General features: G+C 41.3%; 1 protein-coding gene across 1 annotated transcript in view; it reads left to right on the top strand.

Moving 5' to 3' along the window:
• LOC118947901 (unconventional myosin-XV) overlaps window positions 1–25,052 on the top strand; it is a 212,756-nt gene that overhangs the window by 59,844 nt on the left and 127,860 nt on the right. The window contains exons 19-27 of the mRNA XM_090194383.1: window positions 1,811–1,965; window positions 3,395–3,440; window positions 5,096–5,220; window positions 6,327–6,444; window positions 6,777–6,952; window positions 9,828–9,912; window positions 12,456–12,509; window positions 15,094–15,175; window positions 15,746–15,876. Of these exons, the coding sequence (XP_090050509.1) occupies window positions 1,811–1,965; window positions 3,395–3,440; window positions 5,096–5,220; window positions 6,327–6,444; window positions 6,777–6,952; window positions 9,828–9,912; window positions 12,456–12,509; window positions 15,094–15,175; window positions 15,746–15,876 (972 nt within the window). The remainder of the gene's footprint in view (window positions 1–1,810; window positions 1,966–3,394; window positions 3,441–5,095; window positions 5,221–6,326; window positions 6,445–6,776; window positions 6,953–9,827; window positions 9,913–12,455; window positions 12,510–15,093; window positions 15,176–15,745; window positions 15,877–25,052) is intronic.

Genomic DNA, 25,052 nt, shown 5'->3' with positions numbered 1-25,052 from the left:
ATCACTAGCCTGGTCTTTATACCTGTTCAGACTACACCCTCCAGGGGGCAGTAAATCACTAGCCTGGTCTTTATACCTGTTCAGACTACACCCTCCAGGGGGCAGTAAATCACTAGCCTGGTCTCTATACCTGTTCAGACTACACCCTCCAGGGGGCAGTAAATCACTAGCCTGGTCTTTATACCTGTTCAGACTACACCCTCCAAGGGGCAGTAAATCACTAGCCTGGTCTCTATACCTGTTCAGACTACACCCTCCAGGGGGCAGTAAATCACTAGCCTGGTCTCTATACCTGTTCAGACTACACCCTCCAGGGGGCAGTAAATCACTAGCCTGGTTTCTATACCTGTTCAGACTACACCCTCCAGGGGGCAGTAAATCACTAGCCTGGTCTTTATACCTGTTCAGACTACACCCTCCAGGGGGCAGTAAATCACTAGCCTGGTCTCTATACCTGTTCAGACTACACCCTCCAGGGGGCAGTAAATCACTAGCCTGGTCTCTATACCTGTTCAGACTACACCCTCCAGGGGGCAGTAAATCACTAGCCTGGTCTATACCTGTTCAGACTACACCCTCCAGGGGGCAGTAAACCACTAGCCTGGTCTCTATACCTGTTCAGACTACACCCTCCAGGGGGCAGTAAATCACTAGCCTGGTCTCTATACCTGTTCAGACTACACCCTCCAGGGGGCAGTAAATCACTAGCCTGGTCTTTATACCTGTTCAGACTACACCCTCCAGGGGGCAGTAAATCACTAGCCTGGTCTTTATACCTGTTCAGACTACACCCTCCAGGGGGCAGTAAATCACTAGCCTGGTCTTTATACCTGTTCAGACTACACCCTCCAGGGGGCAGTAAATCACTAGCCTGGTCTTTATACCTGTTCAGACTACACCCTCCAGGGGGCAGTAAATCACTAGCCTGGTCTCTATACCTGTTCAGACTACACCCTCCAGGGGGCAGTAAATCACTAGCCTGGTCTCTATACCTGTTCAGACTACACCCTCCAGGGGGCAGTAAATCACTAGCCTGGTCTTTATACCTGTTCAGACTACACCCTCCAGGGGGCAGTAAATCACTAGCCTGGTCTCTATACCTGTTCAGACTATACCCTCCAGGGGGCAGTAAATCACTAGCCTGGTCTCTATACCTGTTCAGACTACACCCTCCAGGGGGCAGTATATCACTAGCCTGGTCTTTATACCTGTTCAGACTACACCCTCCAGGGGGCAGTAAATCACTAGCCTGGTCTCTATACCTGTTCAGACTACACCCTCCAGGGGGCAGTATATCACTAGCCTGGTCTTTATACCTGTTCAGACTACACCCTCCAGGGGGCAGTAAATCACTAGCCTGGTCTTTATATCTGTTCAGACTACACCCTCCAGGGGGCAGTAAATCACTAGCCTGGTCTCTATACCTGTTCAGACTACACCCTCCAGGGGGCAGTAAATCACTAGCCTGGTCTCTATACCTGTTCAGACTACACCCTCCAGGGGGCAGTAAATCACTAGCCTGGTCTCTATACCTGTTCAGACTACACCCTCCAGGGGGCAGTAAATCACTAGCCTGGTCTCTATACCTGTTCAGACTACACCCTCCAGGGGGCAGTAAATCACTAGCCTGGTCTCTATACCTGTTCAGACTACACCCTCCAAACAACTCATAGTAGTAGTAGAAGAAGAAGAAAATGGACTACTCCTAAATTGAGATGGCCTCAATGGTGCTGCCCATGCTCTCACAGATGTCAAAATGGGGCAGATACAATGATGCAATGTCTATCTAAGTCTATGGTGTGTTCCCCAGATGGTGGCCAACCTCTTCCTTGTTCACGCGGAGGTTGTAGGTCAGCATAGAGGTCATGTGAGGAAGAGCAGCACGGTGACCCGGAGACACCAGCCCCCCACCGTCTCCACCAAGTTCACCCTGTCACTTCTGGAACTGGTAGACAAGATGGAGAGGTGTTATTATTATTATTATTAATATTAAAGGGAGGAGAGGTGTTATTATTAATATTATTTATATTAAAGGGAGGAGAGGTGTTATTATTGTTAATAATATTAAAGGGAGGAGAGGTGTTATTAATATTAATATTAAAGAGAGGAGAGATGTTATTATTAATATTAAAGGGAGGAGAGGTGTTATTATTAATATTATTAAAGGGAGGAGAGGTGTTATTATTATTATTATTATTAAAGGGAGGAGAGGTGTTATTATTATTATTAATATTAAAGGGAGGAGAGGTGTTATTATTATTATTAATATTATTATTATTAAAGGGATGAGATGTGTTATCATTGTTAATAATATTAAAGGGAGGAGAGGTGTTATTATTAATATTATTAAAGGGAGGAGAGGTGTTATTATTATTATTAATATTAAAGGGAGGAGAGGTGTTATTATTATTATTAATATTATTAAAGGGAGGAGAGGTGTTATTATTATTATTAATATTAAAGGGAGGAGAGGTGTTATTATTATTATTAATATTAAAGGGAGGAAAGGTGTTATTATTATTATTAATATTAAAGGGATGAGGAGAAATGTTATTATTATTATTAATATTAAAGGGAGGAGAGGTGTTATTATTATTATTATTATTATTATTAAAGGGAGGAGAGTTGTTATTATTATTAATATTAAAGGGATGAGGAGAGGTGTTATTATTAATATTATTAAAGGGAGGAGAGGTGTTATTATTATTATTAATATTAAAGGGATGAGGAGAGGTGTTATTATTATTATTAATATTAAAGGGATGAGGAGAGGTGTTATTATTATTATTAATAATAAAGCGATGAGGAGAGGTGTTATTATTATTATTAATATTAAAGGGAGGAGGAGAGGTGTTATTATTATTATTAATATTAAAGGGATGAGGAGAGGTGTTATTATTATTATTAAGATTAAAGGGATGAGGAGAGGTGTTATTATTATTATGAATATTAAAGGGATGAGGAGAGGTGTTATTATTATTATGAATATTAAAGGGATGAGGAGAGGTGTTATTATTATTATTAAGATTAAAGGGATGAGGAGAGGTGTTATTATTATTATGAATATTAAAGGGATGAGGAGAGGTGTTATTATTATTATTAATATTAAAGGGATGAGGAGAGGTGTTATTATTATTATGAATATTAAAGGGATGAGGAGAGGTGTTATTATTATTATTAAGATTAAAGGGATGAGGAGAGGTGTTATTATTATTATTAAGATTAAAGGGATGAGGAGAGGTGTTATTATTATTATTAAGATTAAAGGGATGGGGAGAGGTGTTATTATTAATATTATTATTATTATGAAAGGGATGAGGAGAGGTGAGACAAGATGAGAGGGAAATGAAGAGGTAGAGTTATTGTTACTGAATCTTTCTCTTTCTCTTGACAGGTGCAACCCATCGTTTATACGCTGCATAAAGCCAAACAGACAGAAGGTAGGTCTCCACATCACAGTTTAACAGTGGTATTGTTGGTACGCTGCATTAAGACAGACAGTCAGAAGGTAGGTCTCCACATCGCAGTTTAACAGTGGTATTGTTGGTACGCTGCATTAAGCCAGACAGTCAGAAGGTAGGCCTCCACATCACAGTGTGAAAGAGTTTAATTTTGGGACTGGGGGGCAGTATTGAGAAGCTGGGATGAATAAGGTGCCCAGAGTAAACTGCCTGCTACTCAGGCCCAGTTGCTAATATATGCATATTATTAGTCTGTTTGGATAGAAAACACTCTGAAATTTCTAAAACTGTTTGAATGATGTCTGTGAGTATAACAGAACTCATATGACAGGCAAAAACCTGAGAAAATATCCAACCAGGAAGTGGGAAATCTGAGGTTTGTAGTTTTTCAAATCACTGCCTATCGAATATACAGTGTCTATGGGGTCATATTGTACTACCTAAGGCTTCCACTAGATGTCAACAGTCTTTAGAACTTTATTTGATGCATTTACTGTGATGGAGGAGAGAATGAGTGCTGTTTGAGCCAGAGGTCTGCCAGAGTGCCATGAGCTGATCACACGCACTCACGTGAGAGTTAGCTGCATTCCATCTTATTTCTACAGACAAAGGAATTCTCCGGTTGGAACATTATTGAAGATTTATGGATTTATGGATTCTATACTTTGTTTGACATGTTACTACGAACTGTAGTATGACTTTTCGTCTGAGCTTTCTCCTGGACTTGCCCGTGCGTCGTGAGTTTGGATTGTGTACTAAACGCACAAACAAAAAGGAGGTATTTGGACATAAATGATGGACTTTATCGAACAAATCAAACATTTATTGTGGAACTGGGATTCCTGGGAGTGCATTCTGATGAAGATCATCAAAGGTAAGTGAATATTTATAATGCTATTTCTGACTTCTGTTGACTCCACAACATGGCGGATATCTGTATGGCTTGTTTTGTTGTCTGAGCTCTGTACTCAGATTATTGCATGGTGTGCTTTTTCTGTAAAGTTTTTTTAAAATCTGACAGCGGTTGCATTAAGGAGAAGTTTATCTAAAGTTCCATGCATAACACTTGTATCTTTTATCAATGTTTATTATGAGTATTTCTGTAAATTGATGTGGCTCTCTGCAAAATCACCGGATGTTTTGGAACTACTGAACATAATGCGCCAATGTAAACTGAGATTTTCGGATATAAATATGAACTTTATCAAACAAAAAATACATGTAACATGAAGTCCTATGAGTGTCATCTGATGAAGATCATCAAAGGTTAGTGATTCATTTTATCTCTATTTTTTGCTTTTTGTGACTCCTCTCTTTGACTGGAAAAATGGCTGTGTTTATCTGTGACTAGGTACTGACCTAACATAATTGTTTGGTGTGCTTTCATTGTAAAGCCTTTTTGAAATCAAACACTGTGGCTGGATTTACAATAAGTTTATCTTTAAAATGGTGTAAAATACTTGTATATTTGAGAAATTTTAAGTATGGGATTTCTGTTGTTTTGAATTTGGCGCCCTGCACTTTCACTGGCTGTTGGCGAGGAGGGACGCTACCGTCCCACATATCCCAGAGAGGTTTTAACAGTGATATTGTTGGTATTGCCATGATACGTGTGTGTTTGCTTGTATGTGTAGGAGCCAGGTGTGTTTGAGACGGAGCTGGTCGGCAGTCAGCTGAGGTATTCTGGTATCTTGGAGACCATCAGGATCCGGAGAGAGGGTTACCCTGTTAGACTGGCCTTCAACATCTTCCTGTTCAGGTAAAACACCCTGTTAGACTGGCCTTCAACTTCTTCCTGTTGAGGTAACACACCCAGTTAGACTGGCCTTCAACATCTTCCTGTTGAGGATGCACACCCTGTTAGACTGGCCTTCAACATCTTCCTGTTGAGGTAACACACACACACCCTCTAACCCTGCCCCTATCTCAGGTATCAGTCCCTGGTGGGGACAGCCTCCTCTAACCTGTGTGTTTGTGTGTGTCAGGTATCAGTCCCTGGTGGGGACAGCCTCCTCTAACCTGTGTGTTTGTGTGTGTCAGGTATCAGTCCCTGGTGGGGACAGCCTCCTCTAACCTGTGTGTTTGTGTGTGTCAGGTATCAGTCCCTGGTGGGGACAGCCTTCTCTAACCTGTGTGTTTGTGTGTGTCAGGTATCAGTCCCTGGTGGGGACAGCCTCCTCTAACCTGTGTGTTTGTGTGTGTCAGGTATCAGTCCCTGGTGGGGACAGCCTTCTCTAACCTGTGTGTTTGTGTGTGTCAGGTATCAGTCCCTGGTGGGGACAGCCTCCTCTAACCTGTGTGTTTGTGTGTGTCAGGTGTCAGTCCCTGGTGGGGACAGCCTCCTCTAACCTGTGTGTTTGTGTGTGTCAGGTATCATTCCCTGGTGGGGACAGCCTCCTCTAACCTGTGTGTTTGTGTGTGTCAGGTATCAGTCCCTGGTGGGGACAGCCTCCTCTAACCTGTGTGTTTGTGTGTGTCAGGTATCAGTCCCTGGTGGGGACAGCCTCCTCTAACCTGTGTGTTTGTGTGTGTCAGGTATCAGTCCCTGGTGGGGACAGCCTCCTCTAACCTGTGTGTTTGTGTGTGTCAGGTATCAGTCCCTGGTGGGGACAGCCTCCTCTAACCTGTGTGTTTGTGTGTGTCAGGTATCAGTCCCTGGTGGGGACAGCCTCCTCTAACCTGTGTGTTTGTGTGTGTCAGGTATCAGTCCCTGGTGGGGACCGCCTCCTCTAACCTGTGTGTTTGTGTGTGTCAGGTATCAGTCCCTGGTGGGGACAGCCTCCTCTAACCTGTGTGTTTGTGTGTGTCAGGTATCAGTCCCTGGTGGGGACAGCCTCCTCTAACCTGTGTGTTTGTGTGTGTCAGGTACAAGTCTCTGGTGGGTGTGAAGCAGCCTCCAGCTCCTGATGGGGAGAACTGTGTCATCATGCTCAGCAAACTGGTTCCCCTCCGACCTGGGGCCTACCAAGTAGGAGTGACTAAGGTATTCATCTATACCTAACCCCTAACCCTCCTACCCGGGGCCTACCAAGTAGGAGTGACTAAGGTAACCATCTATACCTAACCGCTAACCCTCCTACCCAGGGCCTACCAAGTAGTTGTTACTAAGGTAACCATCTACACCTAACCCCTAACCCTCCTACCCAGGGCCTACCAAGTAGTAGCTACTAAGTTGAGCATGTTAATTCAGGATGTGTTGTGTGGGTGAGAGACCAGAACCTCTTCACCTGGCTTCCTGTTCAATACTTTCAGTGACAATGTAAACTACAGTCCAACAGTGATGTCTGGTTGTTCTCTCTGTGTGTGTTGTTCCAGCTGTTTCTGAAGGAGGACGTGTACCAGTTGTTGGAGTCTAAGAGAGAGCGTGTCCGTCAGGTGGCGGCCCTCACCCTGCAGAGATACACACGCATGTTCTTTGTCAGGAAACGATACAAGGAGTTCAGAACCAAGATCATCAGACTACAGGCCTACTGTAGAGGCTTCCTCACCAGGTACTGACGCTAACCTCTGACCCCTGACCTCTTACCCTGATCCCTGGGGAAGGGAACCTACAACCACCCTCGCTACAGTTACCAGACAGGGTAAAGAACACACAACCACCCTCACTACAGTTACCAGACAGAGTAAAGAACCCACAACCACCCTCACTACAGTTACCAGACAGGGTATAGAACCCACAACCACCCTCACTACAGTTACCAGACAGGGTATAGAACACACAACCACCCTCACTACAGTTACCAGACAGGGTAAAGAACACACAACCACCCTCACTACAGTTACCAGATAGGGTATAGAACACACAACCACCCTCACTACAGTTACCAGACAGGGTATAGAACACACAAGCACCCTCACTACAGTTCCCAGACAGGGTATAGAACACACAGCCACCCTCACTACAGTTACCAGACAGGGTATAGAACCTACAATCAACCCTCGCTACAGATACCAGACAGGGTATATAACCTACAACAACCCTTACTACAGTTACCAGACAGGGTATAGAACCTACAACCACCCTCACTACAGTTACCAGACAGAGTAAAGAACCCACAACCACCCTCACTACAGTTACCAGACAGGGTATAGAACCCACAACCACCCTCACTACAGATACCAGACAGGGTATAGAACCTACAACCACCCTTACTACAGTTACCAGTCAGGGTATAGAACCCACAACCACACTCACTACAGTTAACAGACAGAGTAAAGAACCCACAACCACACTCACTACAGTTACCAGACAGGGTATAGAATCTACAATCAACCCTCGCTACATATACCAGACAGGGTATATAACCTACAACAACCCTTACTACAGTTACCAGACAGGGTATAGAACCTACAACCACCCTCACTACAGTTACAAGACAGAGTAAAGAACCCACAACCACCCTCACTACAGTTACCAGACAGGGTATAGAACCCACAACCACCCTCACTACAGTTACAAGACAGAGTAAAGAACCCACAACCACCCTCACTACAGTTACCAGACAGGGTATAGAACCCACAACCACCCTCACTACAGTTACCAGACAGGGTATAGAACACACAACCACCCTCACTACAGTTACCAGACAGGTTAAATAACACACAACCACCCTCACTACAGTTACCAGATAGGGTATAGAACACACAGCCACCCTCACTACAGTTACCAGACAGGGTATAGAACCTACAATCAACCCTCGCTACAGATACCAGACAGGGTATATAACCTACAACAACCCTTACTACAGTTACCAGACAGAGTAAAGAACCCACAACCACCCTCACTACAGTTACCAGACAGGGTATAGAACCCACAACCACCCTCACTACAGATACCAGACAGGGTATAGAACCTACAACCACCCTTACTACAGTTACCAGTCAGGGTATAGAACCCACAACCACACTCACTACAGTTAACAGACAGAGTAAAGAACCCACAACCACACTCACTACAGTTACCAAACAGGGTATAGAATCTACAATCAACCCTCGCTACAGTTACCAGACAGAGTAAAGAACCCACAACCACCCTCACTACAGTTACCAGACAGGGTATAGAACCCACAACCACCCTCACTACAGATACCAGACAGGGTTTAGAACCTACAACCACCCTTACTACAGTTACCAGACAGGGTATAGAACCCACAACCACGCCTGCAACAGTTACCAGACAGAGTAAAGAACCCACAACCACCCTCGCTACAGTTACCAGACAGGGTAAAGAACCCACAACCACCCTCACTACAGATACCAGGCAGCTTTAGAACCCACAACCACCCTCACTACAGTTACCAGACAGCTTTAGAACCCACAACCACCCTCACTACAGATACCAGACAGGGTATAGAACCCACAACCACCCTCGCTACAGTTACCAGACAGGGTATAGAACCCACAACCACCCTCGCTACAGTTACCAGACAGGGTAAAGAACACATAACTACCCTCACTACAGATACCAGACAGGGTAAAGAACACGTAACCACCCGATGGCAACCTAATGATTTTACCACGGTACATACTGTAAGCACTGTAAAACTACTGAGACGTCTGTGTTACTTCTCCCTCTTGTCTCTCCTTCCATCCTTCTCCCTCTGTCCCTCCTTCCCTCCTTCTCCCTCTGTCTCTCCTTCCATCCTTCTCCCTCTGTCCCTCCTTCCCTCCTTCTCCCTCTGTCTCTCCTTCCATCCTTCTCTCTCTGTCTCTCCTTCCATCCTTCTCCCTCTGTCTCTCCTTCCATCCTTCTCCCTCTGTCTCTCCTTCCCTCCTTCTCCCTCTGTCCCTCCTTCCCTCCTTCTCCCTCTGTCTCTCCTTCCCTCCTTCTCTCTCTGTCCCTCCTTCCCTCCTTCTCCCTCTGTCTCTCCATCCCTCCTTCTCCCTCTGTCTCTCCTTCCCTCCTTCTCCCTCTCTCTCCTTCCCTCCTCCCTCTCTCTCCTTCCCTCCTTCTCCCTCTCTCTCCTTCCCTCCTTCTCCCTCTCTCTCCGTCCCTCCTTCTCCCTCTGTCTCTCCTTCCCTCCTTCTCCCTCTCTCTCCTTCCCTCCTTCTCCCTCTCTCTCCTTCCCTCCTTCTCCCTCTGTCTCTCCTTCCCTCCTTCTCCCTCTGTTTCTCCTTCCCTCCTTCTCCCTCTGTCTCTCCTTCCATCCTTCTCCCTCTGTTTCTCCTTCCATCCTTCTCCCTCTCTATCCTTCCATCCTTCTCTCTCTGCCTTTTCCCTCCCTCCCTCCCTCTCTTTCTCTGCCTTACTCATTCCCTTTCTCATTCCCTCCCTCCCTCCCTCCCTCCCTCCCACACTCCCTCCCTCCCTCCCTCCCTCCATCCCCTCCTCCCTCCCTCCCTCCCTCCCTCCGTCCCTCCATCTAGGAAGCGCTATTTGAAGATGAGAAAGAGTCTGGTCAAGTTTCGTTCTCTCATCCACATGTACGTCACCCGCAAGAGATACATCAAGGTACGATGCACAAGACAGTACACACACTACACACCATTACACACAGTACACAACACACACAGTACACACCAAGAGATACATCAAGGTACGATGCACAAGACAGTACACACACTACACACCATTACACACAGTACACAACTATATGCACACTACACACCATTACACACACTACACAACATTACACACAATACAGTACACACCCTACACACCATTACACACACTACGCAACATTACACACAATACACAACACACCCTACACACCATTACACACACTATGCAACATTACACACAATACACAACACACCCTACACATCATTACACACAATACACAATACACAATACACACCATAATACAGTACACAACACAATACACAACACAACACACTACACAACACAACACACAATACACAACACACACTACACACCATTACACACAATACACAATACACAACTATATACACAACACACTACACAACATTACACACAATACACAACACACCCTACACACCATTACACACAATACACAACACACACTACACAACATTACACACAATACACAACACACCCTACACACCATTACACACAATACACAACACACACTACACAACATTACACACAATACACAACACACCCTACACACCATTACACACCATTACACACACTACACATTACACACAATACACAACGCACACTACACAACATTACACACAATACACACCACACCCTACACACCATTACACACAATACACAACTATATACACAACACACTACACAACATTACACACAATACACAACACACACTACACACCATTGCACACAATACACAACACACAATACACAACTATATACACAACACACTACACACAATACACAACTATATACACAACACAGTACACAACATTACACACAATACACAACTATATACACAACACACTACACACCATTACACATAATACACAACTATATACACAACACACTTCACAGCATTCCACACAATACACAACACACACTACACACCATTACACACAATACACAACTATATACACAACACACTACACAGCATTACACACAATACACAACACACCCTACACACCATTACACACAATACACAACACACAATACACAACATTACACACAATACACAACACACAATACACAACATAAGACAGTACACACACTACACAACATTACACACAATACATAACACACACTACACACCATTACACACAATACACAACATTATACACAATACACAACATTACACACACTACACAACAGTACACACAATACACAACACACTACACATCATTACACACAATACACAACACACCCTACACACCATTACACACAAAACACAACACACAATACACAACTATATACACAACACAGTACACAACATTACACACAATACACAACACACAATACACAACATAATACAGTACACAACACAATACAGTACACAACACAACACAATACAGTACACAACACAACATAATACAGTACACAACACAACACAATACAGTACACAACACAACATAATACAGTACACAACACAACACAATACACAACATAATACAGTACGCAACATAATACACAACATAACACAATACACAACATAACACAATACAGTACACAACATAATACAGTACACAACACAGTACACAACATAACACAATACAGTACACAACATAATACAGTACACAACACAGTACACAACATAACACAATACAGTACACAACATAATACAGTACACAGTACACAACACAATACAGTACACAACATAAACACAATACAGTACACAACATAATACAGTACACAGTACACAACATAATACAGTACACAGTACACAACCCAATGCAGTACACAACATAATACAGTACACAGTACACAACACAATACAGTACACAACATAATACAGTACACAGTACACAACACAATACACAACATAACACAATACAGTACACAACATAATACAGTACACAGTACACAACATAATACAATACACAACATAATACAGTACACAACATAATACAGTACACAACACAATGCAGTACACAACATAATACAGTACACAACACAATACAGTACACAACACAATACAGTACACAACACAATACAGTACTCAACATAATGCAGTACACAACATAATACAGTACACAGTACACAACATAATACAATACACAACATAATACAGTACACAACATAATACAGTACACAACATAATGCAGTACACAACATAATACAGTACACAGTACACAACATAATACAGTACACAACATAATACAATACACAACATAATACAGTACACAGTACACAACATAATACAGTACACAGTACACAACATAATACTGTACACAACATAATACAGTACACAACATAATACAGTACACAGTACACAACATAATACTGTACACAACATAATACAGTACACAACATAATACAGTACACAACATAATACAATACACAATAAAGATGACCTGTTCTAGTTAGGGTTATTAATGATCTGTTCTAGTTAGGGTTAATAATGTTTTACTCTGTTGTAGATGAAGCTGGAGGCCCGCAGGAAAGCAGAGGAGGAGAGGAGGAGGAGAGAGGAGGTGAGAAGAGGAGAGGAGGAACGAATGGGAGTAGGAAATAATATGAGGAAAGGAGAGGGAGGAGGAGAGAGGAGGTGAGGAGAGGAGCAGGAGGTGCATAGAGGAAGAGGAGGAGGAGGGAGATGGTGAGTAGAGGAGGAGATGGTGAGTAGAGGAGAGGAGGAAAGAAAGGGATGAGGAAAGGAGAGGGAGGAGGAGGGAGATGGTGAGGAAAGGGGGAGGAAGAGGAGGGCAATGGTGAGTAGAGGAGGAGGGATAGGAGGAGGGAGATGGTGAGTAGAGGAGGGAGAGGAGGAGATGGTGAGTAGAGGAGGGAGATGGAGAATAGAGGAGGAGATGGTGAGTAGAGGAGAGGAGGAAATAAAGGGAGTAGGACATTATATGAGGAAAGGAGAGGGAGGAGGAGGGAGATGGTGAGAAGAGCGGGGAGGAAGAGGAGGGTGATGGTGAGTAGAGGAGGAGGGATAGGAGGAGGGAGATGGAGAGTAGAGGAGGAGGAAAATGGAGAGTAGAGGAGGAGGAATGGTGAGTAGAGGAGAGAGAGATGGAGAGTAGAGGAGGAGGAGAGGAGATGGTGAGTAGAGGAGGAGGGATAGGAGGAGGGAGATGGAGAGTAGAGGAGGGAGAGGATGAGATGGTGAGTAGAGGAGAGGAGGGGGAAGGAGGAGGGAGATGGTGAGTAGAGGAGGGAGAGGAGGAGATGGTGAGTAGAGAGAGGAGGAGAGAGGGAGAGGGGAGGGTGAGGTGAGGAGGGAGAGGAGGGAGGTGGTTGAGGAGGTGGATGGGGTGTTTGGTGGTGGGAGATGGTGAGATTGGTGGTGAGTGGGGGAGGGGGTGGGTGGTGTGAGTTGTGGTGAGGATGGTGGAGGGTGTGTTGTGGTGAGGTGTGGAGGTGTGGGAGGTGGAGTTGGTGGAGGTAGGGAGGAGGTGTGGTGTGGGAGAGGTGGTTGGTTTGGTGTGGGTGGTGGTGGTGGAGGGTGTTGGTGGGTGATGGTGGTGGGGTGGTGGTGGGTGTGGTGTGGGGGGTGTGGTGAGGGTGTGAGTGGTGGAGGGAGTGGAGTGGTGTGGTGGGTGGTGGGTGGTTGTGGTGTGGTGTGGTGTGTTGGTGTGGTGGGGGAGTGGTGGTGGAGTGGAGGGTGATGGTGGGTATGGTGGTGTGGAGGGTGTTGGGAGTGGAGGGGGTGATGGTGGTGTGTGGGGTGGGTGTGGTGTGGGGTGGGGGTGGTTGGTGTTGGGTGTGGTGGTGGTGTTGGGTGGTGTGAGAGTGGTGGGTGGGTGGTGGTGTGGTGGGGTGAGGTGGGTGTGGGGTGGAGGTGGGTGTGGTGGTGTGGGTGTTGTGGTATGGGTTGTTGGGTGGTGTGGTTGGTGGTGTGGTGGTGGGTGGTGGTGGTGTGGGGGTGTTGGTGGGTGTTGGGGTGGAGGGGTGTGAGGTGGTGGGTGGTGGGTTGGATGGTGTGGGTGTGGTTTGGGGTGGTGTGGTGGTGTGGGTGTGGTGTGGTGGTTGGGGTGGTGTGGTGTGGGGTGTTGGGTGGAGGGTTTGGTGTGGTTTTGGTGTGGTGGTGTGGTGTGGGTGTGTTGGGTGGAGGTGTGGTGTGGGTTGGGGAGTGTGGTGTGGGTGTGGGGTGTGTGTGGTGGGGGGGTGGTGTGGTGGGTGGTGGTGTTGTGGTGGTGTGGGGGGTGTGGTGGGTGTGGTGTTGGGTGTGGAGGGGGAGAGGGGTGTGGTGTGGTTGGTGGTGTGGTGTGGGGGGTGGTGTGGTGGGTGTGGTGGGTGTGGTGGGTGTTGTGGTGAGGTGTGTGGTGGTTGTGGGGGTGGTGTTGGTGGGGTGGTGGGGGGTGTGGTGTGTTGTGGGGTGTGGAGGGTGTGGTGTGGTGGGTTGGGGTGTGGGTGAGGTGGTGGGATGTGTGTTGTGGGTTGGTGTGTGTGGTGTGGGTGGGTGTGGAGTGGTGGGGTTGTGGTTGGGGGGGTGGTGGGTGTGGTGTGGTGGGTGGTGTGGTGTGGTGGGGTTGGTGTGTGGTGGGGGTTGTGGGGGTGGGTGTTGGGTTTGTGTGGTGTGGTGGGGGTGTGGGTGGTGTGGGTGTGGGGTGTTGGTTGGTGTGTGTTGTTGTGGTTGGGGTGGTGGGTGGGAGTGTGTGTGGTGGGGGTGTGGTGGTGGGTTGTGGGGGTGGTGGGTGTGGTGTGGTTGGGGTTTTGGTTGGGTGTTGGTGTGTGGTTGGTGGGTGGTGGGTGGTGTGTGGGTGGTGGGGGTGTGTGGGTGGAGGGTTGTGTGTGGTGGTGTGGTGGGGGGTGGTTGTGGTGGGGTGTGGTGTGGGGGTGTGGTGGGGGGAGGGGTGGGTGTGGTGTGGTGGTGGGGGAGTGGTGTGGGGTTGGTGTGGGTGTGTTGGGGGTGGTGGTGTGGGGTTGGTTGGGTTGGTGGTTGGGTGTGTTGTGGGGGTGTGGAGGAGGGAGTTGGGGTGTGGTTGGGTTGTGGGGTTGTTGGTGTGGTTGGTTGTGGGTGTGTGTGGGTGAGGTGGTTGGTGGTGTGGTGTGGTGTGTGTGTGTGTGGTGTGTGTGCGTGTGTGTGTGTGTGTGTGTGTGTGTGTGTAGGAGCTGACGAAGAGAGAGGTGGTTAACGTCACACACCTGGTGATCCCTGCCGAGCTTGGCTCTTTACTGCAGGCTGCATCAGGTTGGTGTGTGTGCATGTTACATGCTGACTCTCTCTGGTCCAGCTCCTCACGTCTCTCTGTCTAGCTCAGGTCCAGTTCCTCACGTCTCTCTGTCTAGCTCTGGTCCAGTTCCTCACGTCTCTCTGTCTAGCTCTGGTCCAGTACCTCACGTCTCTCTGTCTAGCTCTGGTCCAGTTCCTCACGTCTCTCTGTCTAGCTCTGGTCCAGGTCCTCACATATCTATGTGTAGCTCTGGTCCAGCTCCTCACGTCTCTCTTTGTGTAGCTCTGATCCAGCTCCTCACGTCTCTCTTTGTGTCTAGGTGGCAGAGAGCTCCATTCTGAGTGTCTAGCTCTGGTCCAGCTCCTCACGTCTCTCTGTGTGTCTAGGTGGCAGAGAGCTCCATTCTGAGTGTCTAGCTCTGGTCCAGCTCCTCACGTCTCTCTGTGTGTCTAGGTGGCAGAGAGCTCCATTCTGAGTGTCTAGCTCTGGTCCAGCTCCTCACGTCTCTCTGTGTGTCTAGGTGGCAGAGAGCTCCATTCTGAGTGTCTAGCTCTGGTCCAGCTCATCACGTCTCTCTGTGTGTCTAGGTGGCAGAGAGCTCCATTCTGAGTGTCTAGCTCTGGTCCAGGCACCACACATCCAGGAGCAGAACGAGCTGACTCTGCCGCTGGACATCAACGACTACCCCTTCAGCCGCTACGCACAACTCTACTTCAGGGTAACACACCACTCATTCAATTCAATTCTCTCTCCCTGTACACTCTGGTTCATTCAATTCAATTCTCTCTCCCTGTACACTCTGGTTCATTCAATTCAGTTCTCTCTCCCTGTACACTCTGTTTCATTCAATTCAATTCAATTATCTCTCCCTGTACATTCTGTTTCATTCAATTCAATTCAATTATCTCTCCCTGTACACTCTGTTTCATTCAATTAAATGCAATTATCTCTCCCTGTGCACTCTGTTTCATTCAATTAAATGCAATTATCTCTCCCTGTGCACTCTGTTTCATTCAATTCAATTATCTCTCCCTGTACATTCTATTTCATTCAATTCAATTATCTCTCCCTGTACACTCTGTTTCATTCAATTCAATTCAATTAAATTATCTCTCCCTGTACACTCTATTTCATTCAATTCAATTCAAATATCTCTCCCTGTACATTCTATTTCATTCAATTCAATTAAAATCTCTCTCCCTGTACATTCTGCGTTGTTCAATTCAGTTCTCTCTCCCTGTACACTCTTTCATTCAATTTAATTTAATTATCTCACCCTGTACATTCGATTTCAATCAATTCAATTCAATTCTCTCTCCCTGTACACTCTTTCATTAAAGTAAATTAAACTCTCTCTCTTTGTACACTCTGTTTCATTCAGTTCAATTTTCTCTATCTGTACATTCTATTTCATTCAATTCAAATTCCAGGTCAGTCTGTCAATTTAATGCCTCTCAATTCCAATGTTAGGTCAATTCCGAGAATTCAATTCCCAATTCAATATTATCCCCAACATTTCCACAAATTTCAATTACATTCTCTCAGGCTTTCAGTCATATCAGTGTTCAGACAGCCTAGTTATATTGTAAATATAAAATTCAGACAGCCTAGTTATATTGGAAATACAGAAATACAGACAGCCTAGTTATATTGGAAATACAGAAATACAGACAGCCTAGTTATATTGGAAATACATAAATACAGACAGCCTAGTTATATTGGAAATACAGAAATACAGACAGCCTAGTTATATTGGAAATATAGAAATACAGACAGCCTAGTTATATTGGAAATACAGAAATACAGACAGCCTAGTTATATTGGAAATACAGAAATACAGACAGCCTAGTTATATTGGAAATACATAAATTCAGACAGCCTAGTTATATTGGAAATACAGAAATACAGACAGCCTAGTTATATTGGAAATACATAAATACAGACAGCCTAGTTATATTGGAAATACAGAAATACAGACAGCCTAGTTATATTGGAAATATAAAATACAGACAGCCTAGTTATATTGGAAATATAGAAATACAGACAGCCTAGTTATATTGGAAATATAGAAATACAGACAGCCTAGTTATATTGGAAATACAGAAATACAGACAGCCTAGTTATATTGGAAATATAAAATACAGACAGCCTAGTTATATTGGAAATACAGAAATACAGACAGCCTAGTTATATTGGAAATATAGAAATACAGACAGCCTAGTTATATTGGAAATACAGACAGCCTAGTTATATTGGAAATACAGAAATACAGACAGCCTAGTTATATTGGAAATATAGAAATACAGACAGCCTAGTTATATTGGAAATACAGAAATACAGACAGCCTAGTTATATTGGAAATACAGAAATACAGACAGCCTAGTTATATTGGAAATACAGAAATACAGACAGCCTAGTTATATTGGAAATACAGAAATACAGACAGCCTAGTTGTATTGGAAATACAGACAGCCTAGTTATAGTGGAAATACAGAAATACAGACAGCCTAGTTATATTGGAAATACATAAATACAGACAGCCTAGTTATAGTGGAAATACAGAAATACAGACAGCCTAGTTGTATTGGAAATACAGAAATACAGACAGCCTAGTTATATTGGAAATACAGAAATACAGACAGCCTAGTTATATTGGAAATACAGAAATACAGACAGCCTAGTTGTATTGGAAATACAGACAGCCTAGTTATATTGGAAATATAGAAATACAGACAGCCTAGTTATATTGGAAATACAGAAATACAGACAGCCTAGTTATATTGGAAATATAAAATACAGACAGCCTAGTTATATTGGAAATACAGAAATACAGACAGCCTAGTTATAGTGGAAATACAGAAATACAGACAGCCTAGTTGTATTGGAAATACAGAAATACAGACAGCCTAGTTATATTGGAAATACAGAAATACAGACAGCCTAGTTATATTGGAAATACAGAAATACAGACAGCCTAGTTATATTGGAAATACAGAAATACAGACAGCCTAGTTATATTGGAAATACAGAAATACAGACAGCCTAGTTATATTGGAAATACAGAAATACAGACAGCCTAGTTATATTGGAAATACAGAAATACAGACAGCCTAGTTATAGTGGAAATACAGAAATACAGACAGCCTAGTTGTATTGGAAATACAGAAATACAGACAGCCTAGTTATATTGGAAATACAGAAATACAGACAGCCTAGTTATATTGGAAATACAGAAATACAGACAGCCTAGTTGTATTGGAAATACAGACAGCCTAGTTATAGTGGAAATACAGAAATACAGACAGCCTAGTTATATTGGAAATATAAAATACAGACAGCCTAGTTATATTGGAAATACAGACAGCCTAGTTATATTGGAAATACAAAAATACAGACAGCCTAGTTATATTGGAAATATAGAAATACAGACAGCCTAGTTATATTGGAAATATAGAAATACAGACAGCCTAGTTATATTGGAAATACATAAATACAGACAGCCTAGTTATATTGGAAATATAGAAATACAGACAGCCTAGTTATATTGGGAATATAAAATACAGACAGCCTAGTTATATTGGAAATACATAAATACAGACAGCCTAGTTATATTGGAAATATAGAAATACAGACAGCCTAGTTATATTGGAAATACATAAATACAGACAGCCTAGTTATATTGGAAATACAGAAATACAGACAGCCTAGTTATATTGGAAATATAAAATACAGACAGCCTAGTTATATTGGAAATACATAAATACAGACAGCCTAGTTATATTGGAAATACAGACAGCCTAGTTATATTGGAAATACAGACAGCCTAGTTATATTGGAAATATAAAATACAGACAGCCTAGTTATATTGGAAATATAAAATACAGACAGCCTAGTTATAGTGGAAATACAGAAATACAGACAGCCTAGTTATATTGGAAATACAGACAGCCTAGTTATATTGGAAATACAGACAGCCTAGTTATATTGTAAATATAAAATACAGACAGCCTAGTTATATTGGAAATATAAAATACAGACAGCCTAGTTATATTGGAAATACAGACAGCCTAGTTATATTGTAAATATAGAAATACAGACAGCCTAGTTATATTGGAAATATAAAATACAGACAGCCTAGTTATATTGGAAATACATAAATACAGACAGCCTAGTTATATTGGAAATACAGACAGCCTAGTTATATTGGAAATACAGACAGCCTAGTTATATTGGAAATACAGACAGCCTAGTTATATTGGAAATACAGACAGCCTAGTTATATTGGAAATATAAAATACAGACAGCCTAGTTATAGTGGAAATACAGAAATACAGACAGCCTAGTTATATTGGAAATACAGAAATACAGACAGCCTAGTTATATTGGAAATATAGAAATACAGACAGCCTAGTTATAGTGGAAATACAGAAATACAGACAGCCTAGTTATATTGGAAATATAGAAATACAGACAGCCTAGTTATAGTGGAAATACAGAAATACAGACAGCCTAGTTATATTGGAAATACAGAAATACAGACAGCCTAGTTATAGTGGAAATACAGAAATACAGACAGCCTAGTTATATTGGAAATACAGAAATACAGACAGCCTAGTTATATTGGAAATATAGAAATACAGACAGCCTAGTTATAGTGGAAATACAGAAATACAGACAGCCTAGTTATATTGGAAATATAGAAATACAGACAGCCTAGTTATAGTGGAAATACAGAAATACAGACAGCCTAGTTATATTGGAAATACAGAAATACAGACAGCCTAGTTATAGTGGAAATACAGAAATACAGACAGCCTAGTTATATTGGAAATACAGAAATACAGACAGCCTAGTTATAGTGGAAATACAGAAATACAGACAGCCTAGTTATATTGGAAATATAGAAATACAGACAGCCTAATTATATTGGAAATACAGAAATACAGACAGCCTAGTTATATTGGAAATACAGAAATACAGACAGCCTAGTTATATTGGGAATACATAAATACAGACAGCCTGGTTATAGTGGAAATTCAGACAGCCTAGTTATATTGGAAATACAGAAATACAGACAGCCTAGTTATAGTGGAAATACAGAAATACAGACAGCCTAGTTATATTGGAAATATAGAAATACAGACAGCCTAATTATATTGGAAATACAGAAATACAGACAGCCTAGTTATATTGGAAATACAGAAATACAGACAGCCTAATTATATTGGAAATACAGACTGCCTAGTTATATTGGAAATATAGAAATACAGACAGCCTAGTTATATTGGAAATACAGACAGCCTAGTTATATTGGAAATATAGAAATACAGACAGCCTAATTATATTGGAAATACAGACAGCCTAGTTATATTGGAAATATAGAAATACAGACAGCCTAGTTATATTGGAAATACAGACAGCCTAGTTATATTGGAAATATAGAAATACAGACAGCCTAGTTATATTGGAAATACAGAAATACAGACAGCCTAGTTATATTGGAAATACAGACAGCCTAGTTATATTGGAAATATAGAAATACAGACAGCCTGGTTATATTGGAAATACAGAAATACAGACAGCCTAGTTATATTGGAAATATAGAAATAGAGACAGCCTAATTATATTGGAAATACAGAAATACAGACAGCCTAGTTATATTGGAAATATAGAAATACAGACAGCCTAGTTATATTGGAAATACATAAATACAGACAGCCTAGTTATATTGGAAATATAGAAATACAGACAGCCTAGTTATATTGGGAATATAAAATACAGACAGCCTAGTTATATTGGAAATACATAAATACAGACAGCCTAGTTATATTGGAAATATAGAAATACAGACAGCCTAGTTATATTGGAAATACATAAATACAGACAGCCTAGTTATATTGGAAATACAGAAATACAGACAGCCTAGTTATATTGGAAATATAAAATACAGACAGCCTAGTTATATTGGAAATACATAAATACAGACAGCCTAGTTATATTGGAAATACAGACAGCCTAGTTATATTGGAAATACAGACAGCCTAGTTATATTGGAAATATAAAATACAGACAGCCTAGTTATATTGGAAATATAAAATACAGACAGCCTAGTTATAGTGGAAATACAGAAATACAGACAGCCTAGTTATATTGGAAATACAGACAGCCTAGTTATATTGGAAATACAGACAGCCTAGTTATATTGTAAATATAAAATACAGACAGCCTAGTTATATTGGAAATATAAAATACAGACAGCCTAGTTATATTGGAAATACAGACAGCCTAGTTATATTGTAAATATAGAAATACAGACAGCCTAGTTATATTGGAAATATAAAATACAGACAGCCTAGTTATATTGGAAATACATAAATACAGACAGCCTAGTTATATTGGAAATACAGACAGCCTAGTTATATTGGAAATACAGACAGCCTAGTTATATTGGAAATACAGACAGCCTAGTTATATTGGAAATACAGACAGCCTAGTTATATTGGAAATATAAAATACAGACAGCCTAGTTATAGTGGAAATACAGAAATACAGACAGCCTAGTTATATTGGAAATACAGAAATACAGACAGCCTAGTTATATTGGAAATATAGAAATACAGACAGCCTAGTTATAGTGGAAATACAGAAATACAGACAGCCTAGTTATATTGGAAATATAGAAATACAGACAGCCTAGTTATAGTGGAAATACAGAAATACAGACAGCCTAGTTATATTGGAAATACAGAAATACAGACAGCCTAGTTATAGTGGAAATACAGAAATACAGACAGCCTAGTTATATTGGAAATACAGAAATACAGACAGCCTAGTTATATTGGAAATATAGAAATACAGACAGCCTAGTTATAGTGGAAATACAGAAATACAGACAGCCTAGTTATATTGGAAATATAGAAATACAGACAGCCTAGTTATAGTGGAAATACAGAAATACAGACAGCCTAGTTATATTGGAAATACAGAAATACAGACAGCCTAGTTATAGTGGAAATACAGAAATACAGACAGCCTAGTTATATTGGAAATACAGAAATACAGACAGCCTAGTTATAGTGGAAATACAGAAATACAGACAGCCTAGTTATATTGGAAATATAGAAATACAGACAGCCTAATTATATTGGAAATACAGAAATACAGACAGCCTAGTTATATTGGAAATACAGAAATACAGACAGCCTAGTTATATTGGGAATGCATAAATACAGACAGCCTGGTTATAGTGGAAATTCAGACAGCCTAGTTATATTGGAAATACAGAAATACAGACAGCCTAGTTATAGTGGAAATACAGAAATACAGACAGCCTAGTTATATTGGAAATATAGAAATACAGACAGCCAAATTATATTGGAAATACAGAAATACAGACAGCCTAGTTATATTGGAAATACAGAAATACAGACAGCCTAATTATATTGGAAATACAGACTGCCTAGTTATATTGGAAATATAGAAATACAGACAGCCTAGTTATATTGGAAATACAGACAGCCTAGTTATATTGGAAATATAGAAATACAGACAGCCTAATTATATTGGAAATACAGACAGCCTAGTTATATTGGAAATATAGAAATACAGACAGCCTAGTTATATTGGAAATACAGACAGCCTAGTTATATTGGAAATATAGAAATACAGACAGCCTAGTTATATTGGAAATACAGAAATACAGACAGCCTAGTTATATTGGAAATACAGACAGCCTAGTTATATTGGAAATATAGAAATACAGACAGCCTGGTTATATTGGAAATACAGAAATACAGACAGCCTAGTTATATTGGAAATATAGAAATAGAGACAGCCTAATTATATTGGAAATACAGAAATACAGACAGCCTAGTTATATTGGAAATATAGAAATACAGACAGCCTAGTTATATTGGAAATACATAAATACAGACAGCCTAGTTATATTGGAAATATAGAAGTACAGACAGCCTAGTTATATTGGAAATACAGAAATACAGACAGCCTAGTTATATTGGAAATACAGACAGCCTAGTTATATTGGAAATATAGAAATACAGACAGCCTGGTTATATTGGAAATACAGAAATACAGACAGCCTAGTTATATTGGAAATATAGAAATACAGACAGCCTAATTATATTGGAAATACAGAAATACAGACAGCCTAGTTATATTGGAAATATAGAAATACAGACAGCCTAATTATATTGGAAATACAGAAATACAGACAGCCTAGTTATATTGGAAATATAGAAATACAGACAGCCTAGTTATATTGGAAATATAGAAATACAGACAGCCTAGTTATAGTGGAAATACAGAAATACAGACAGCCTAGTTATATTGGAAATATAGAAATACAGACAGCCTAGTTATAGTGGAAATACAGAAATACAGACAGCCTAGTTATATTGGAAATATAGAAATACAGACAGCCTAGTTATATTGGAAATACAGAAATACAGACAGCCTAGTTATATTGGAAATACAGAAATACAGACAGCCTAATTATATTGGAAATATAGAAATACAGACAGCCTAGTTATATTGGAAATACAGAAATACAGACAGCCTAGTTATATTGGAAATATAGAAATACAGACAGCCTAGTTATAGTGGAAATACAGAAATACAGACAGCCTAGTTATATTGGAAATATAGAAATACAGACAGCCTAGTTATATTGGAAATACAGAAATACAGACAGCCTAGTTATATTGGAAATACAGAAATACAGACAGCCTAGTTATATTGGAAATACAGACAGCCTAGTTATATTGGAAATATAGAAATACAGACAGCCTAGTTATATTGGAAATACAGAAATACAGACAGCCTAGTTATATTGGAAATACAGAAATACAGACAGCCTAATTATATTGGAAATATAGAAATACAGACAGCCTAGTTATATTGGAAATATAGAAATACAGACAGCCTAGTTATATTGGAAATACAGACAGCCTAGTTATATTGGAAATATAGAAATACAGACAGCCTAGTTATAGTGGAAATACAGACAGCCTAGTTATATTGGAAATACAGACAGCCTAGTTATAGTGGAAATACAGAAATACAGACAGCCTAGTTATATTGGAAATACAGACAGCCTAGTTATATTGGAAATACAGACAGCCTAGTTATATTGGAAATACAGACAGCCTAGTTATATTGGAAATATAGAAATACAGACAGCCTAGTTATATTGGAAATACAGAAATACAGACAGCCTAGTTATATTGGAAATACAGAAATACAGACAGCCTAATTATATTGGAAATATAGAAATACAGACAGCCTAGTTATATTGGAAATATAGAAATACAGACAGCCTAGTTATATTGGAAATACAGACAGCCTAGTTATATTGGAAATATAGAAATACAGACAGCCTAGTTATAGTGGAAATACAGACAGCCTAGTTATATTGGAAATACAGACAGCCTAGTTATAGTGGAAATACAGAAATACAGACAGCCTAGTTATATTGGAAATACAGACAGCCTAGTTATATTGGAAATACAGACAGCCTAGTTATAGTGGAAATACAGAAATACAGACAGCCTAGTTATATTGGAAATACAGACAGTCTAGTTATATTGGAAATACAGACAGCCTAGTTATATTGGAAATACAGACAGTCTAGTTATATTGGAAATACAGACAGTCTAGTTATATTGGAAATACAGACAGTCTAGTTATATTGGAAATACAGACAGTCTAGTTATATTGGAAATACAGACAGCCTAGTTATATTGGAAATACAGACAGCCTAGTTATATTGGAAATACAGACAGTCTAGTTATATTGGAAATACAGACAGCCTAGTTATATTGGAAATACAGAAATACAGTTGAACTGATTGAAAATTAATCCTGCAGGGCGGCAGGG

The sequence above is a fragment of the Oncorhynchus mykiss genome, chromosome 13 (genome assembly GCF_057628025.1).
Source record: "Oncorhynchus mykiss isolate SJ-2025 chromosome 13, ASM5762802v1, whole genome shotgun sequence".
NCBI lineage: Eukaryota > Metazoa > Chordata > Actinopteri > Salmoniformes > Salmonidae > Oncorhynchus > Oncorhynchus mykiss.
This window is presented reverse-complemented; position numbering and strand designations above follow the sequence as displayed.